An 18,488-nucleotide genomic window follows, 5' to 3' on the forward strand; every position below is an offset into this window, starting at 1 on the left:
AATGCCCCACCTGTGACAAGGGTCAGGGATGGCCCCTTTCTCCACACCCCAACTCGAGTATATTCCCCATAGCTTTGGGCACAGGGTTGTGAGCTGGGAGAGGGCAGGTCCTGTGATCCTCATGTTTGAGCTCTAAGAATTAACCTTTGCCTGGAGCGTAACAAGTGATCTAATACCTAAGGGCAAACCAGGCTGAGTACCTGCAGGCACCATATTTATCTTCTTTATAGTCAATTAGAAATTGCTTTGGGAGGAAACAAAACACTTCAGAGTGGAGCTGTTTAAATGTGGTGAGGGGCAGAGAGACTGAATGTGGATGGCTGGGCACTAGAGGGAGAGAAGAGCTTTAGGGGAAGTTTGTTTGTACTTAGCCAGGTCTGGAACCAGTCTAGGTGGAATGTTGTGCTGAGCAGAGCTATAGCAGTGGGAAGGCAGACTGGTGCCTGGGGCATGTCTGACCTCCGTGTCCCCTCTGGTTACCCCTCTGGCATTCCTCCCTGAAACTGAACCCCGTGCCGCTCAGTTGCTCCCTACAGACTCCTCTCTGTCGGATAGGTACAGCTTTTCTCTCTCCAGTCTGCTGAAGCAGGAGGCAGTGGAAGCTACGGAGAATTTAGCATGAAAACTCTAGGTTTGGGCACCATTTTCTTTATAATATCACTTGTAGAGAGGGTATATCTGGTAGAAACAGTTGTTTCCAAGTAGCTTCTGCCAGTACCTCTCACAGCCTCTCACTATAAGATCAGGGACCTATTTTACAGGAGCCCAAGAACCTGCCCCCCCCCCTTTTATATTATCAATACAGAGTTTCCTCTCAGGGGAGGAGGAGCTCAGCTGCACACAGCTGGATTCTTGTTTCTCTAGTTACCCCCCTCTCAGAGGTGGGGGAAAGATCCCCATCTTGAAAACCAAAGAAGGTCTAGAGCCCTCAGTTTAAATCCAACAGCAGCCAACCCCTGTCCATTCCCAACCACCCCAAAGCCCAAAGCCCAGGGGCCCAGGAGTCACCAAGAAAGTTTCTCAGTGTAGAAATAATTTAACTTTCTGGAACTGAAGACCGATAAAGTTTTTACCCCTGGGGCAAGATTGAAATCCTCAGGGGCTCAGAGGTCCTTCTGGCTGAGCCTCAGCTCTCCTGGAAATAGGGCGGTGGCCTTAAACAGGGACACACAGTGGGTCCCAATGTGGGTGGTGCCTCAAGATCCTCAAGCCCTTAGGAGTGGTATTCTTTAATCACATAGCCTCCTGCCTCAGATTGAATGTTCATTTAGTTCACTGGATGTTAGCCCCAAGAATCTGGTCTAGGGCTGGGCTCATCCCATCCACCTCTGCCAGCTGACTTAGGCTTCTGCTCTTGCTGGGGCTTACTGGGAATTAAATTTGACAGAGGTGAAGCATGTCAGCGATAGACTGCTTCTAAACCTATGAGGGGAGCATGTCTCACACTTCATAGCTCAAGGTGAAGGTGAGGATGGCTGTGGATTGCCAACAACAATCCCTTTGTAAGCCATTGGGATTACAATCCCTTGTAAGGAGTGAGCAGCATGACGCAGGGCCCTGCTTCTCCCCACTCTGATTTACTAAGGGGACCATCTGGGGAGTAAGGCCTGACGACCAATGTTTAAAGACCAGTTTCTGTGCTTCTCGGGACACTGAAGACTAATTGACACCTGGGGGCATTTTGACTGTTCATCTAGAGAAAACTCAAGGGCTCCAAGAAAAAAAAGTAGGGGTATGGGGCAGGCCAAAGCAGACAATGGCAGTGCCCTGTCAGCACAGACAAGTGAAGAAGGAAAATACAGTTGTTAAATAGGGATGCAAACCTTCACACAAAGATCAACCCATCTTTTCTTAGTGGGTTTTATTGTTCAGATGGAAACCCACTATTTCCCTCTTGTCCCAGCTTCCCCTTCAACATGGCCACACACCTAAGTGTTACTTCCAATCCCAGTACAGTGGACACATGCATGAGATTCCTAAGAGATACATGGGAGGGAAGGGAGCAGGGATCTCAGGAGGTGTTGTACCTGGCTTCCCAGGACAGGGCTCAGGCCCGTTTCTCCTCCAATACCTCCACTCAGGCTGGCAGAGGGCACCCTGCCTCCTCAGAGACTTCTCAAGAAGAATAGGGTCTGTGTTGACTGTGCTGTCCACCGCCAGCCTCTGCGGGAGGAGCATCTCCAGATCGTTCTCTAAATCCTCTTCCTCAGAAGAAGAGGAGGAAGAAGAGGAAGAAATACCCATGGGAGCTTGCACTGCTACTGCTTCCTCTTCTGCAGGACCCTCCAGAGGCAAAAGTTGTGCTGTGGGCTTTAGTTCCACCTCTGGATGTTCTGTGGCTGTGGCCCCTGAGGTCCTGGCTAGAGGCCACCAGGTGGGTCCTGCCCAGGAACAGTAGCAGAGGCAGGTCTGGTACGGCAGCTGGCAGCAGGCCTGGGGGAGGCAGGGCGGGCACAGGAACAGAGCGCCTGGAGAAAGCCCGCTGATGACACATCCAGCGACCGGTCCCAGCGGAGAGCAGCAAGGGGCCCAGAGGAGGGGCCCGGGGTGCTCCCTGGTTAAAGGCTTGTGCAGCCTCTCCACAGCCTTCTTCCACACAGCTGGGGGCACCCACCTGACCTGGCCCAGAGGCACAGTAGCTGTCTTGCCATTCCAGAAGTGAACAGTAATTCCTCCTCCTTTTGATGCTACATAACAGAGCAACATTTTGTCAGTTACCTCTTCTATGTCATGGCCTCAAAGCAAACCTCAGAGCAGCCTCTGCTCCGCCGGCCTCCCCTCCCTGGAGAGCCTTCCCCAGAACATTCCCTCACCCGCCCCCTATCTACCTACTGCCACTTCCCATTGCACTTGCAGGTACCTCCCTGTCTCAGTTTTCAGGTCAAAGTCAAAATGCATCCTCAGAGGGGAAAGAGGAGAGGCCTCCCCTTTTCACTGTCTAAACTGCAACGATGCTAGCTGGTGCACCCTGCAGAGGGGACTGTCCCCTTGATGACTTGATGGGGGACCCATCATGAGTGTGGCCCCATCGCACCATAGGTTAGCTAACCTATTTAGACATAATAGTTTTAGGCTATTTTTCCCCGATGAAAAGCATTTTATAATCCAAAAGTTATGATCTTTTTTATCTGTTGCCACATCCACGATTAAGCTGCAAGTGAGGGGGTGAGGATTTTTTTTTTAACACCTCTAAGACCCTGCACTCCCCTCTGAAACACTTTTGGCTCTCTCCTACCAGCCTGGCTCCCTCCGGGGACTGATAGGTCAGAGCAGCTCCCCTTACCTCTCAGGGGGTCTCTCGCCTCCAAGCCCAAGAGAACTGTGCCAGGGCCATACCGCTGCTGGTCTGGATCCCAGGCTGCAAGCACCTTGTCCCCTGGCCGTGGTAAGTGTTCTACGTACGGCAAGAACTGAATAACATCTTCTTCTAAGACCACACTCTGCCGCTGGGCTGGCAGCTTTGGGTCTGTGGCAGTGGGAACCTCAAATTCCACAAGCAGGGCCCCCTGTCTCTCCAACTGTGGAAAAGAAAACACTCAGCGTAAGATGTGGCACTGGGAAGTAGAACAGGGAAGCACTGCAGTTCCCAGAACCAGGCCCAGGGGCTGGCTTACTCACAGTGAGGGCCAGGGGACAGAGACAGGGACAGCCCGGCTGTGGTGTGGACATTCTTCCCTCGACCTCTTTTCACCATGGGCAACTCTTGTTTATCATTTCCTGCCATTCCTTTCCCTTCCTCTTTTCCTGTCTGTCTTTGCTCCCCTATATATTTGGCCTGCAATTCCCAGGGATAACCTGCGTCCTCTGGATCTTTCCCCAGTGTACTCCCCCTCCTCCTAGCATTCCCCAAAAATGTTGTCCCTGCATCCAAGACCAACCAGGGGTCGCATATGCATCCACAGGCCCACACCCACATGGGCAAGGAGCAGCTGTGGCCTAACATGAGGGCAGCCCTCAGCACCGCCATTACATCAGTGAGGATAGGTTTGGCTCAGGAAGTGGACATCATAAAAGAGAGGGCAGGGAAGTACTTAAGCTACTGAAAGTACGCGCTGTTTTGAGAACTCGGTATGATTTTAAAGAGAAATAAATTCTGGTTACAAATTAATCACAAAAAAATTAATCATGAGACAACCCTATTACTTGAACAAAACTGTGCTAATATTTCATTGAAATTCACATTTAGTTACTGGAAAAATGACAAAATGACTTCTGAACGGAAATTCACACTAGTCTTCCCTCCATGAATCCACATGCATGAAGTTTGACGTTGAAAAGAAGAGAAAAAAGTCCCAAAGAAGTAAACAGCCACTGAAGTACAGGGTAGGTCTGACTCCCAGCATGTGGGGGACCACACTTCCGTGTGTACAGGTACAGAGGCACATGTGTGGGCAGAGGGGTTTGTTTCTTTCCTTTAGGCTGGTGCACATAATTCAACACATTGAATTTTCCTGAACAAAGCACTTTTTACTGCAAACTTTCTTCACTGTCACAGGTTCAATTGTATCCTCCTCGAATTCATCTGTTAGAGTCCAAACCCCTCCAAATATGACTTTATTTGGGAATAGGATCATAATTAGTGAAGACAAGGTCATGGTAGGCTGAGGGGGGTGGCTGCCTAATCCAATGACTGATCTCCTTTTTTTAAGTTCATTTATTTATTTGTGAGAGAAAGCACAAGCAGGGGAGGGCCAGAGAGAGAAATCTAAGCAAGCTCCATACTGTCAGCACAGAGCCCAATGCGGGGGTGGGGGCGGGGGAGGGGGAGGCTTCAAGTCACAAACTGTGAGATCATGACCTGAGCCAAAATCAAGAGTCAGACACTTAACCAAATTAGCCACCCAGGTGACCCCCAATGACTGATGCTCTTCTATAAAGGGGAAATGTGAACACGGACATGCACAGAGGGAAGACACCAATTGAAGGTGGGGCAAAGATTAGGGTGCCGCTTCTTCAAGCCAAGGAACAGCAGAGATTGGCAGCAAGCCACCAGAAGTCAATCAGAACAGGCATGTGGAACATATTCTCCCTCATAGCCTTCAGAAGAACCAATTCTGCCAACATCTGGGTTTCACTCTCCAGAACTGAGAGATAATACATTTCTATTATTTAAGCCACCCTGTTTGTGCTACTCTGTTACACAGCCCTGGAAGACTGATACACTCACTGACATTACATTTCCCTTCTGGAACCTGGCCACGAAAGACATGTGCTTATCCAAGAAACTGAACTGCTGGACACACACAGCTGAGGCATAGCAGGTGTGACAGGGCCACCCAGAGGAGGGTGCTGGGACATGCGAGGAACTTGCCTCTGGAGCAGCCTTTATCTGAGCCCAGTAATAAAAGCCATCTGGTGCCCTTCTTGCGAGGATCCATGTGTCAGCAGCATCTCCAACTCTTCCTGACCAGCCAGGCCCCTGCCATGCGGAGTCAGCAATGTGGAGACACGGGTGGTAAGATGCATATCTGCAAAAAAACACAAATGGAATTAGGGAATGGAGACGATCAAGCCCTGAAAACATCGAGAAACACGTTTCACAGATCTGAGCAGCGCCGTGGCATGTGTATGACATGTAAGGCTATATGGAACAGAAATCCATGTGAAAGGTGGCTGGCAATCTGTGGCTTCCAGTATGCTACGATACACTGCTTGGAAGGGGCAGAAGGAGAGGACAGTGAAAGGGAATATCGTTTGGGGATTGAGAATTGCTTCAAGGTCATCAAAATGTGATTCGCCTTGATATATTCAAGTGAATTAACACTGGTTCTGAGACTGAACAGGAGACCAGGAAAGTCCACTGGGGAGGTAAATCCTAAGGTGGCGCGTGGGAATCCAGGATAGATTCATATGCGTGTTTCGATGCTAGTGCCAAAGGAGTAAAACTGGAAGGATGCTTGTGGGCTCAGAAAGGAGGAGGAACTATTTGAGCAAGGGAAGCACGGAGGAGCTGACTAGGGGCCTAAGAGACAGAAATAAAGGAGAAGCCACTCCTGAAAAGTTTTGTGGACAGGGCCAAACAGGGGTGTGGGGGTGTGGGATGGTTGAGTCAGGGCATGGGTTTTCTGAAGCAGCCGGTTACTTTGTGGGAAAGCCTGGATACAGGGATGCTTAACTCTGGCTTTGAACGAGAAGGTCCGCATAGATGAATCCAGAAAGCTGGGCTATTAAGGGTTCAAGCTGGCATGTCCCTAACCTGGGCGGAACAGAATTGAGTGTCACGGACACAAGTGAGTCCCTGGAACTGACACCACTTGTGTGTGCTTAAGGGCTGAGCTCCCTTTCCCTCTTCTGCAATCACACTTTAGACAGCCCACAGAGGAAATTAGTCAGGAAAGGCCAGGATAACCGAGGGATACTGAGGGGACCTGTGGAGGGACCTGTGGAGGGACCTGGAGACCTCGCCTTAGCTGTTGGTTGCAGAAACCCTAATTTCTCACACAGTGCCGGGGCAAGTCTCTTGGTTAATGGTAAAATGAGCTAGAAACTCTTTAACTGGTGAATGCTTGACTGCCTTCTCTCGCACGTCTAACCTTGACACCTGCCACCCTCTACTAAGTGCTACAAGGAGTACAGTTTACACACAAGTGACATAATACCCCAAGCAACTCCTAGCCCACACAGTGAAGAAACCCTTTCAGCCTTCCCAGGAAGCAAATTGTCTCCCTCATGATATGCCATCGATAGCCAACACCAGAGGGGAACAAAGGGGGGGGGTGCACGTCACTTCCGCCAGAGGTGCAGCGACTAGTACCTGGTAAGGGGGATGTGCCGGCTGAGCCAGGGTGCCTGGATGGCAAAGGGGCAGGTGAAGGAGAAGTCCCAGCAGGGAGCAGCACCAGCCCAGGAGGCAGACTTCAGGGTTGAGGCCACACTGCAATATTTGGGCAAAGGAATCCTGGGCCCCGCAGAGGATTCCATGGCCTTCAGGGAAACCACCTGTGAACAAGCACACCATTACCTGAGTTGCAGCAGAGGGCTGCTGGCTGGAGCAGGGCTCAGTTCTGCCATTAGCAGCCTCCAACTGCTCCCACAGACTGTTCTCTGAATCACCCGCCTTGAGAACCTTGGCTCAGAAGATACAGGAGGGGTTGAAAGGGCAAGAGTTGTGACTTCAGAGAAACCGAGCTTTAAATCCTTCACAGCCTGCAGGCTGCGTGCTCACTCCACCACTGTGCTTCAGCTATGGCACAGGAGAGAATATATGGGATGCACCTGGCATATAAGCAGCTCAATGTGTGCTGGTTTTTTCCTTCTCCCCAGGTGTAGGGACTCCCGGAGGTAAAACAATACAAATATGACTGGCCTAACCCTCATGACAAACTGACCCCTAACCTAAGCCACAGACTCCCTTCCTAACCTAGTGGCCCACAGGACTAACACTAGCCCCAGGTAGAGCTGAGATCCCAGGGTTGTGTCCTCCACAGACCTGTTTAGAGGTGACAGCTGCCACCCCGCTCCCAACATCACACTCCATTGCCCCAGCCCACCAGAGCTATGTTAGGGTCTGCCCCTGCCCAAGCCCACAGGGCTGACCCCAAGGGGACTTACAGCCCCAAACTCCTCCACCTCAGCCTCAGCCCATCTGACAGTTGGAGCTCAGAGCCTCAGCCCAACTGACTCCTGGTTGCCAAGCAGGTTGCCATGGATCCAAGACAGCAGGAACACTGTGGACTGAGTGTACTGAGCACGTGCACAGGAGTGGCAGGGGGTCTTGGGAGACATGGCAGGGGAGACAGGAGAGGGTTTCTCTTGGAAGAGGGGGAGAAAGGGCATTAGAGAGAAAGCCCATTGCAGCCTCATTTCCCCAAAGTTCAGACTTTCCCACTGCTGGAAGAGGCAGTCATGGTGGGAAGCCCTCATGACCCAGGGGAGTCCTGTGAGGGAGGGAACTGTCCCTACAGAGACTAGGGGCTACTGATCTGTCTCCACCCTGTGCAGGCAGGAGACCAGGTCGGGTGAGCCCCTGACTGGCCAAAGGACTCTAAGATAGAATGTATCTGTAGTTTAAAGCAAAATAACTAAAGATGTGGGCACAACTTTTCTGTAACAGACAGGACCCTGCTGAAGAGCAGAGTTGTGGTTACCACTTGGGGGTGATGGGAGTGGACACCAGCGACCAAGGGAACAGAAGTCTGGACTCCGCACTTATTTGAATGTCCATGGAACAGGCTGGTGTTTGAGGCATGTGACGGCCATTGTGCACCGATTATGTGCCTGGCACTGTGTTCAGGGGAGAATACCAAAAAAGTACACTGGGACATTTGCAAGTGTTTCTCCCCACATCCATTCCCCTCTTCCAACAGTTCCCATTTCCATTTGCAGACCCGTGTGATTAGGAGAGGCTGACCACACCCCCAGCTCCACAGGTATAATGAGTGTCAATCAGCACATTCCATTCCCCTGGGGTTGCTCCTGGGGTTTGGTTAAGTAGGGGCATGTTCCTGAGCCTCTCCAATCAGAATAAATCTCAAGACTTTTGTTGGGAATTCTGGATTATAGACTTTCTCTTTCCTCTCTTTCTATGCATAAATAAGAAAGTACATTGTTCTAGGGGCTTCTGGCTGCCTTTGTGGGATACTGAAGCTATTTCCAGAGAAAGGGAGAATAGACCTAAACAAAACAGGTTCTTGGTGACATTGTTGAGCCCTGACTGAAGGCAGCCCTATTGCTATACAGATTTGACTGACTGTTGCTAAAGGCCGAGTTCTTTGGTGCACAAAATTAGAGTCCAGGAAAGGCCAATGGAGTCTCTGGCAGTGAGAGAATAAGACAGGTAGGATATCAATGATGGAGGGAAAAAGGAGAATATTCCAGTTTAGGAGTCAAGAGCTAAGAGAGAAGGATGCCTTTGCAAGACTGCTTTTCTCTTTTGGAGGAAATGGGGTGTCATGAGAAAATCAAGATGTGACTATTTGGGAAAGTGCCAGATCGGTGGGAGCTTTGAAAACCAAGAAGATACATGTAAACAAAATGGTAGTCAAAGGGGATACATCATAGGGTCTTGACATCTTCACACAATGAAGTGACAGGAAATGCTTTAGGAAAAAACATCAGAGTGAGAATGTAACCAGTTAAGAATAGAGCCCAGGAGGCCAGGGAGGAGACTGTTAACAGTGACCCAGATATGATATGACAGGAGTGGAATAGGAAAATAGGAACACCAAATATTTTACCCACAACACCTGCCTGATTTGAGGCTCTTTGTTAGGTGCTAACAATTTAGAAGGAATAAGACTGGTCTACTGAAGAGATAGGTGTGTAATACAGAGTGTAAAGATAGTAGGATAGGAACTGCAAGGAGATATGTGTACAAAATAAAGCAACGAGTAATGGCTGGAGTGGGAAGACTTTACAGAGATGACAGTAGAGATGAATGTGCCAGTTTATGGAAAGTCCTGACTGGGCTTGGTGACAGATGGGACCTGGGAGTTAAGGGAGAAGGAAGAGCTGACGCTAGTCATGGGAATGGAAACAGAGACATTTTGAAGGTAGACTCCAAGATACTGGGCAGTGACAGTCCTTCCCAGGGGTGAAGGAAAGGCGAGGCACATACACATTTTCTGGCCAGGAGAACCTGGAGAATGGTGATGCTATGGACAAAACAAGGTTAATAATAGTAATAATAATGGGGCGCCTGGGTGGCTCAGTATGTTAAGTATCCGACTCTTGATTTCGGCTCAGTCATGATCTCACAGTTTATGAGTTCAAGCCCCACATCAGGCTCTGTCTGACAGCACCAAGCCTGTTTGAGATTCTCCCTCTCTCTCGCTGCCACTCCCTCCTTCTGCCTCTGTTTCTGTCTCTCTCTCTCTCTCTCTCAAAATAAATAAATAAACTTTAAAAATTTTTAAAAAATAATAGTAACAATCATAACAATGGTTATGAATACTTCTGTGTCAGGCACTGTTAATTCTCCTCATAAACATGGGGGACAGTTCCTGTTATTATTATTCTCACTCTGTGGATGAAGAAATGAGACATGGAGAGAAGGTAGCAAGAGTCCTAGTTTAAACTGAGGCAGTTTGATTCCAGAGACTGCCTCCTTAACCCCTACACTGAGGCTGCCCGAGGAAGTATTCTGCATGCGGGAAAAAGATGACTCCAAAATAATTTCACATGACAACAAGATTTTGTTAACTACCTTTGCTTCAGCCCTGGGACATTCTCCCATCAGGACATGAGTAAGATAGAGAGATGTGTAGATTTTCTGTGAACCCCAAATGCTAGCAATAAAAACCACCACACTTTGACAAATCAAGAGAGGTTCATTGTGGTCATTTCACGTGAAGTGTCTGCAAAACGCATTACAAGAATTGAGCAGTCATTAGCCATACTTTACAATACTTTTGTGAGAGTGTCTCATGGCTGAGACTCTGGCCAAGTGTGTGAGAAGGGCTAGGGGAGATTTACAGAGAATCCTGGGGACTTCTGCTCCTCTAAAGTTCTTGAAAGAAATCACCAAAGCTTAAGATGCATCTTCTCAATCCACATAAGGTAATTGTCGTATGTCTGAAACCCCCGTAAGAAATAGCCAGCATAGGTTAACATTTGAGCTGTTATTTGCCTATTCAGAAATTACATTTAGGAAAAACTATCAAATGATGCTGTAAGAGACTCCATTTTGTGAAATTATTTGTTTCTATTTAGGATCAAATGATTCTAAAAATGGGGTCACTGTGGCGGCTGGTGGTTGCCATTATGGAGGAAACTTTCTCAGGGTTATTCTTGGTTTCAGTCTTATCAGGGTACAGAAGAGACTGCAGGTAATTAATGTACTTGATAGCAGCTCTGAGGGTTTCCACTTTGCTGAGTCGTTTCTCCAAGTACTCTTCTGGCAGATGATGTCGGAGCTGGGCATAGCCTTCATTGACACACTTTACCCGCTGCCTTTCCCGCTCATTCCTTTTCCGGATGAAGGCTGGCCCATAGGCATATTCACACCTTCTGTAATTTGGATAAGGCATGGGGAAGGAGAAGGAGCAGGGTTCACCATAATTTTCCATGATCAGGGAATCATTGGGAAAAGGCAGCAATGGCATGTCTTCAGAGAAAGGGGATGGTACTGGGGCATCAGGGTACAGGTGGAAAGTGACCATGGGGTCCAGATAGAAGGACCTGGTCAGTGGCAAGTGGACAGAATCAGAGAAAACAGGCAGTTTTTCTGGCAGATTAGAGTAGCTTCGATTGTCCATCATTTCCTCTTTAGCCTGGAAACATAACCAAGTTTATTAATTTGGCCAGATCAAAAGAGAGGTCTCATTGACTTTCTCAGAGATCACTAGTTTAAAGACTTCTCTGCTTTGATGCATAGTTTCTGAGCTCATTCTGAAAACGATATTGGGCTATAATACTCTGTGGGTAGGAAGAGAGGAATTTTTGGTGGTACAGGGGAACAGCATTAAATAACACTGACTCACTTTGTAAGAAAGTTATTCTCTTCCAGCTCTTTTGATCCTTGTGATTACAAAGATACAGCTTTAGTCTTGTAAGAGTGTGTCTTCCACATTACTAGAATGCTTTCTGATTCTCCCCAGTTGGAGGCCTTCAACAAGCAATAGTATCTAGCTAGAATTTAATAATGCTTTGCTGTTAATTTCTATTAATTGTGAATTATACTGATTTCACATTTATGGAAGTGATACAAAATTTCTTTTAAAAATACATCTGCTTGGGGCACCTGGGTGGCTCCATCGGTTAAGCGTCCGACTTCGGCTCAGGTCATGATCTCACGGTTTGCGAGTTCAAGCCCCGCGTCGGGCTCTGTGCTGACAGCTCAGAGCCTGGAGCCTGCTTTGGATTCTGTGTCTCCCCATCTCTCTGCCCCTCCTCTGCTCATGCTCTGTCTCTCAATAATAAGTAAATGTTAAAAAAACATTAAAAAAATACATCTGCTTGAGTAAAAAAAATCTCACTTAAAGAAAAGTAGTAAGTAAATAATAGTACAGGTGGAATACAGATAATGAAGACCGTGAAAGTGCATGCAATTCAAATAAGTAAAGTTTGGGAAACATTGAAATACCACAATATTCAAATACATGCTGGAAACATTACAAACGATTAATGATCATGCAACCTCACGGCCATAGCCTTCTTAAGTAATACCTGATACACCACAGGAAAAATAAAAAATAAAAATAAGAAAGGAATCATTTGCTCTTCAAAATTCACTTTAAGATTCCTTTAAATAAGAAACTCCCCTAATATACTTAAACATAGTCAAATTACATATTTTTACTTACATAGAACTTTAAATATATTGAATGAAGTCCATCTGTATTTAGGAGTTTTGTTGTTGTTTTTTTTTTAACAGAACATAAGGATAGAACATTAGACCCAAGAAGTCCCACACCAATACATTCCTTTTTTCTGAATAGGTCTTCATGCACCTCATTTATTAAACAACCGTTACTTTTTTGCCTTTGACTATAATAATAAAGCCACAGCAGATTTTACAGGGATACTTCAGAGTAACGAGTTAACTGGGAGGTAGGGTAGTACTGTAAGAAAAGAGCATTTTTCTTTCAGTTATAACACCCTTGAGTTTTAATCTCGGCTTTGCCCCTTCATAGCTATGTGTCCTTGGGCAAGCTTCTTAACCTTTCTGAGCTTCAGTTTTTTTCCTATGATCAACTGAGTTATTAACTACTCTGCAGGGTGGTTGTGAGGATCAAATGAAAAAATATATATAATGTACAGGCATCAGTTATTTTCCGCTTTCCTTTCTTTACAGATGAATACTTGTGTAGTGTCCCTTTCTAAATTGCAGCTCACAGAAAAACCTGGCTTATATTTTCCCTAACACTGGAAAATCAAACATTGGCCTATCTAAAACCTATTGGTTGAGAGACGATCATACCTAAAATGGAAAAAGCAACATGAAATCTACCTGTGGGCCTCCAGAAAAGAGGGAAATATGACTTTCTGTTAATTCCTCAAGGATGTGATTTTAAAACATCTTTAGGAATGAGGGCTTGGCCTCTATAGTTGGCATGTGTAAAGAAAAAGAGGCAACTTCCCCTCCCCACCTGAAGAACCTCAGACCTGTTTATGAGCAAGATTAGGTAACATTTCACTTCCTTCTCTACCTGAGCATAGCAACAACCTGCAAGCTATACTATGTAATGGGTGGAGTAGCCTCTAAGCACCAGAATTCAAACACAATGAGGTATATATTTTTTTCTTTTCTCTTTTCTTTTTTTTAAATGTTTTTAATGCTAATTTATTTTTGAGAGAGGGAGAGAGAGACAGAGCATGAGAAGGGGAGGGGCAGAGAGAGAGGGAGACACAGAATCCGAAGCAGGCTCCAGGCTCTGAGCTGTCAGCACAGAGCCCGATGCTGGGCTAGAACTCAGGAGCCGTAAGATCATGACCTGAGCCGAAGTCGGACACTTAACCAACTAAGCCACCCAGGTGCCCCCCCCCCTTTTTTTCTTTTTAAGTAGGTTTCATGCCCAGCCCAAGAGCCCAATCTGGGGCTTGAACTCACAACCCTGAGCTGAGATCAAGAGTCTTAGTCTTAACCAACTGAGTCACCCAAGTGCCCCTAATGAAGTGTATTAAAGTAAAGTGCGAAAAAGCCTATCCCATCTAGTATGGCTACTGAAAGATGAAAAAGACTATAGAATCAGAGAGGGCAGTATGTGATGGGGATGGGGAGGGTGAGAGGTGAGGAGTGCTATAAGAAGTCATGGTGAAACACCCAGGAAAGGAGCAAATGCCAGGAAAACCTCTTGCTAATATGGGGTTGGGGGTTGGAGGTGGGGATGAGACAAGTGTGTAGGTGCAATTAAAAATCAAAACAAAGGAACAAGAAATGAAAGATTCCAAATTACTGACCAAATTGGCCTAAAATAACTAACATAAAACAAAAATCTCTTGAAGATTAAAAACTAGCCAAGATTCTATCAAAAATAAAAAGTTGCTGAGAGAAAAGTTAGGAAATTCCCAAGGCAGGAATTCCAGAGGATAAGAGATAAAGAACATGGATGGCAGAAGCTACAAAAATGGCACAGTGGGTATGGAGTCTATATTTCTACATTTCTGAGAACAGCAGAGCCTTATTTCTGCCTATAGCTAATAAGCCAGAACTGACACAACAGAGTATCACAACGTAAAGCAGATGTCAGCAAAGCCAATTACACGCAAGAATTCTATAGGTATGGTTTTACCCTGACAGATAGTTTTAATGTCTTAAACCTTGACCCAGATGAAATCTGAGTAATTTACATATGCCACAGGTACTTGAAAGTTTCTAGGCTTTAACTAGACTATGCATAATTCTTAGAAAAAGAGCTTGGTGTCTCTGTAGACACGCTGTTGAGAAACTTTTTTTTTACTAAGTATTTCCCAAAAGTTCACCAATCAATGTAGTAGCATTGAAATATGATTATCTTTTACTCAAAGAATAAAATTTAATCACAACACAACAGAGTGATACAATGACAAATGCAGTAAAGAAGAGGGTCAAGATAGAAACCTACTGGAGGATAGAAGTATTTGTAGAAATTGAGTACAGATTTTTAAAATAAAGCAACACAGATTATTGGTGTTGGGGCTTCACAGCTCCAGATACATGCACAGCTAATAAATGCACCTATCTTGGGAAAATCTCAGATTTCTGTCTTCTGGGAAATAAATGATGAGGTCTTAATGATAAAATCCTAAGAGATTCCGGTAGTTCTGCTGAGCATAAAAACTTCAACTTTTCAAAGATATTAAAAATATCTAGCCTGTAAGAAAAAAAAAGCTACAACTGCACGTATAATTGATTTATGGAATCTTAGGGATGGAAAGAATCTTACAACTCCTCTTATTAATCCCTCATAGGTTGTGAGTTGGCTAAGCTTGCAGAGATCATAGCAGAGCAGGGGTCAGAACCTAGGTCTCCTGATTTCCAAAACAAACCCTTTCCACTTCTCCAGATCTAATCACCAGCAAAATCTGGATCTTTCAATTCATGGGCTTATTTGATAGTTTAAGACAATGGAATAATCAGTTGATAAAATTCATCATTTACCAACTGTGCCTGGGAATTTTCTTAAAAGCCATATTCTTATTCTCCCTCTGTGGGCCACTCTGGAAAAGAGTCTCTTACCTGTTTTGTAGCTAAGATGCTGTATTTTGGGCTGTGTCAGACGTAACCTGATTTATAGGTGATCATTTAGTAACTGTATGCAAAGTAGCTTACAGTTAAACAGAACTGCTTAGTTCTGGTTTAGCCATTTTTTCTACTTAATATGTAGATATGACAACACATAACAATACTAAATAGAAAGGTTTGCTTACAAAACTGGACTCTTATAACAAATTATTTTGTAAAAAGAATGCCTCCCAGCCATCTGATTCATATGATTTTCTATCAAAATTATTTATGGAAAGTATCTTTAAGTAATAGTCTCATAATGTTGGTCAATATTCTTTTAAATAGAGATTAAGGCTATAACCAGGGAGGTAAACATGAACCTAAATATAAACCTAATACATTTTGTTAAGATACCTGTTGTATTTTCCTCTAGACTTTATTTTTCAGAGTAACTTTAGATGCACAGCAAAATTGAGCAAAAAGTACAAAGATCCCATATACCCATTCCCTGCACTTGCACATCCTTCCCCACTGCCAACATCCCGCCCCAGTAACATATTTGTTACAATTGATGAACCAATATTGACCCATCACTCAAAGTCCATAGTTTACCCAATAGTTCACTCTTAGTGTACATTTTATGAGTTTTAACAAATGTATAATGACATGCATCCACCATTACAGTCTCATACAGAATAGTTTTAGTGCCCTAAAAAGCCTCTATGCTTCACCTTTTCATCCCTCCCCTGACAACCACTGATTTTTTTACTGCCACCATAGTTTTGCCTTTCCCGGAATGTCATATAGTCGGAATCATGCAGTATGTAGCCTTTTCAGATTGGCTTCTTTCACTTAGTAAAATGCATTTAAGTTTCCTCCATGTATTTTTATGGCATGATAACTCATTTCTTTTTAGTGATGAATAATATTCCATTGTTTGGGTGTATCACAGTTTACTTATCCATTAACCTACTGAAAGACATCTTGGTTGCATCCAAGTTTTGCTAATTATGAATAAAGCTGCTATAGCCATCCGTGGGCAGGTTTTTGTGTGAAGATAAGATTTCAACTTATTTAGGCAAATACCAAGGAGTGTGATTACTGGATCATATAATAAGTGCATGTTTAGTTTTGTTAAGAAACTGCCAAACTGTTTTCCAAAGTGGCCATACAATTTTGAACTCCCACCAGCAACGAATGAGAGTTCCTGTTGCTCCACATCCACACCAGCATTTGGTGTTGTCAGTGTCCTGGATTTTGGCCATTCCAATAGTGTGTAGTAGTATCTCATTGTTGCTTTAATTTGTATGTCCCTAATGACATGACGTGGAGCATCTTTTCATATAATTATTTGCCATCAGTATATCTTCTTTGGTGAGGTACCGTTCAGGTGTTTGGCCCATTTTTGAGTCAGGTTGTTTATCTTCTTGTTGAGTTTTAGGAGTTCTTTGTATATTTTGGATCATAGAAATGTATGTCTTTTGCAAATATTTTCTCCCAGTGTGTGGCTCATCTTGTTCTTTTGACAGTGTCTTTCACAGAGCACAAGTTTTTAATTTTAACGAACTCCAACTTCTTTCACCATTCATGTTGTTAGTGTTTTGTCTAAAAAGTTATCACCAAACCAAAGGTCATCTAGATTCTCTCCTATGTTATCTTCTAGGCATTTAAATTTTGTGTTTTACATTTAGCACTATGATCTATTTTAAGTTTTTGAAGGGTCTCAGGTCTGTTATCTAGTGTTTTTGTTTGTTTTGTTTTCGCATGTGGATATAGTTGTTCCAGCACCATTTGTTGAAAATGCTTTCTCCGTTGCATTGTCTTTGTTCCTTTGTCAAGATTAGTTAACCACATTTGTGTGGGTCTATTCCTGGGCTCTCTGTTCTATACGTATCTATTCTTTGGTCAATACCATACTGACACTGACTTGATTACTATAGCTTTATATTAAGTCTTAGAGTCAGATATGTCAGTCCTTCAACTTTGTTCTTTTCCATTAATATTGTGTTGGCTTTCTGGGTCTCTTGTCTCTTTATATAAGCTTGAGGATCAGTTTGTTGATATCCACAAAATTATTTGCTGAGATTTTGGCTGGGATTGTGTTGAATCTATAGATCATTAGGAAAAACTGACATCTTGTCAATCAGTATTGAGTTGTCCTATCCATGGATATGTAATATCTCTCCATTTATTTAGTTCTTCAATTTCTTTCATTAGTTTTGTAGTTTTTCCTCATGCATATTTTGTACATATTTTGTTATATTTATACCTATTTCATTTTGGGGGGTACTAATGTAAATTATATTGTATTTTTTTATGTTTGAGAGCGATTTCTTTCATTAGTTTTGTAGTTTTTCCTCATGTATATTTTGTACGTATTTTGTTATATTTATACCTATTTCATTTTGGGGGGTACTAATGTAAATTATATTGTATTTTTTCATGTTTATTTATTTTGAGAGCGAGAGAGAGAACAGGAGCAGGGGAGGGGCAGAGAGAGAAAGAAGGAGAGAATCCCAAGCAAGATCCATGCTGTCTGCATAGAGCCCAATGTGGGGCTCGGTCTCATGAACCATGAGATCATGACCTGAGCCGAAATGAAGAGGCAGCCGCTTAACCAACTGAGCCACCCAGGTGCCTCTGTATTGTTTTCAATTTCACTTGTTTAGATAGTATATATGAAAGCAATTGACCTGTGTATATTAACCTTCTATCTTGCAACCTTTGTACAGATCACTTAGTTCCAGGAGTTTGGGGGTTTTGTTTTGCTAATTCTTTTGGATTTTGTAAGCAATTGTATCATCCAAGCTGTTTTATTTCTTCCTTCCCAATCCGTAGAACTTTTCTTTTCTTGTTATTGCATTAGCTAGAATTTGCAGTATGATGTTGAAAAGGAAGTGATGAGAAGATATGGTATCCTTGCCTTGTCCCTGGTTAATAGGAAATCTTCTGGATTCTATGAAGTATGATGTTAGCTATAGGTTTCTGTAGACGTTCTTTATAAAGTTGAAGGATTTCTCCTCTATTCCTAGTTTACCAAGAGTTTTTATCATAAATGGGTTTTGAATTGTGTCAAATGCTTTTTCTGCATCTATTGATAGGATCATGTCATTTTTCTTTAGCCTGTTGCTGTGATAGATTTTGTTGATTTTTCAATGTTCAATCAGACTTGCATACATGAGATAAATTCCACTTGGTTGTAGTTGAACTTACATCTTTTAATACTAACAATAAAATCAATAAGTTTAGATTAGGTTCGTAGGTTCAAAAAAAATGTTTTTGACTAGCCAAAAAACCCATTAAGAGCTCCTAAAACCTTGGCCTTATTAATTTAATGTAATTTAATTATCATTTTGCCAAGAATTTCTTAGAACAAGCACTCCTTCATGTGTTTTTTTTCATG

General features: G+C 44.0%; 2 protein-coding genes across 3 annotated transcripts; both read right to left on the bottom strand.

The window, feature by feature from the left end:
• Positions 1-1,844: 1,844 nt before the first annotated feature.
• CD1H11orf16 (chromosome D1 C11orf16 homolog) lies at positions 1,845-7,653 on the bottom strand. Of its 2 annotated transcripts, none has more exons than XM_042906688.1 (5): positions 7,552-7,653; positions 6,755-6,939; positions 5,312-5,468; positions 3,284-3,518; positions 1,845-2,687 (listed from the first exon to the last, which is right to left on the bottom strand). In XM_042906688.1, exons 2-5 carry the CDS (start codon positions 6,919-6,921, stop codon positions 1,936-1,938), a joined length of 1,311 nt encoding a protein of 436 aa, XP_042762622.1. In that variant the 5' UTR covers positions 6,922-6,939; positions 7,552-7,653; the 3' UTR covers positions 1,845-1,935. The 2 variants fall into 2 exon arrangements, with proteins under 2 accessions (XP_042762622.1, XP_042762621.1); XM_042906687.1 differs by lacking the exon at positions 7,552-7,653 and adding an exon at positions 7,430-7,527.
• Positions 7,654-10,280: 2,627 nt separating this feature from the next.
• ASCL3 (achaete-scute family bHLH transcription factor 3) lies at positions 10,281-15,123 on the bottom strand. Its single transcript, XM_042906574.1, has 2 exons — positions 15,098-15,123; positions 10,281-11,210 (listed from the first exon to the last, which is right to left on the bottom strand). Exon 2 carries the CDS (start codon positions 11,196-11,198, stop codon positions 10,653-10,655), a length of 546 nt encoding a protein of 181 aa, XP_042762508.1. The 5' UTR covers positions 11,199-11,210; positions 15,098-15,123; the 3' UTR covers positions 10,281-10,652.
• Positions 15,124-18,488: the final 3,365 nt, after the last annotated feature.

Source organism: Panthera leo, chromosome D1 (genome assembly GCF_018350215.1).
Source record: "Panthera leo isolate Ple1 chromosome D1, P.leo_Ple1_pat1.1, whole genome shotgun sequence".
NCBI classification, from domain to species: Eukaryota; Metazoa; Chordata; class Mammalia; order Carnivora; family Felidae; genus Panthera; species Panthera leo.

Excerpts from the sequence above, each read along its gene's own strand:
- ASCL3 (XM_042906574.1), bottom strand. The coding sequence starts at position 11,198 with ATGATGGACAATCGAAGCTACTCTAATCTGCCAGAAAAACTGCCTGTT.
- CD1H11orf16 (XM_042906687.1), bottom strand. The coding sequence starts at position 7,477 with ATGGAGTGTGATGTTGGGAGCGGGGTGGCAGCTGTCACCTCTAAACAG. Across the intron at positions 6,940-7,429 it reads CAGCTGTCACCTCTAAACAG|GTGGTTTCCCTGAAGGCCAT; the intron begins GTCTGTGGAGGA and ends GCTTGTTCACAG. Across the intron at positions 2,688-3,283 it reads GGCGAGAGACCCCCTGAGAG|CATCAAAAGGAGGAGGAATT; the intron begins GTAAGGGGAGCT and ends TCTGTTATGTAG.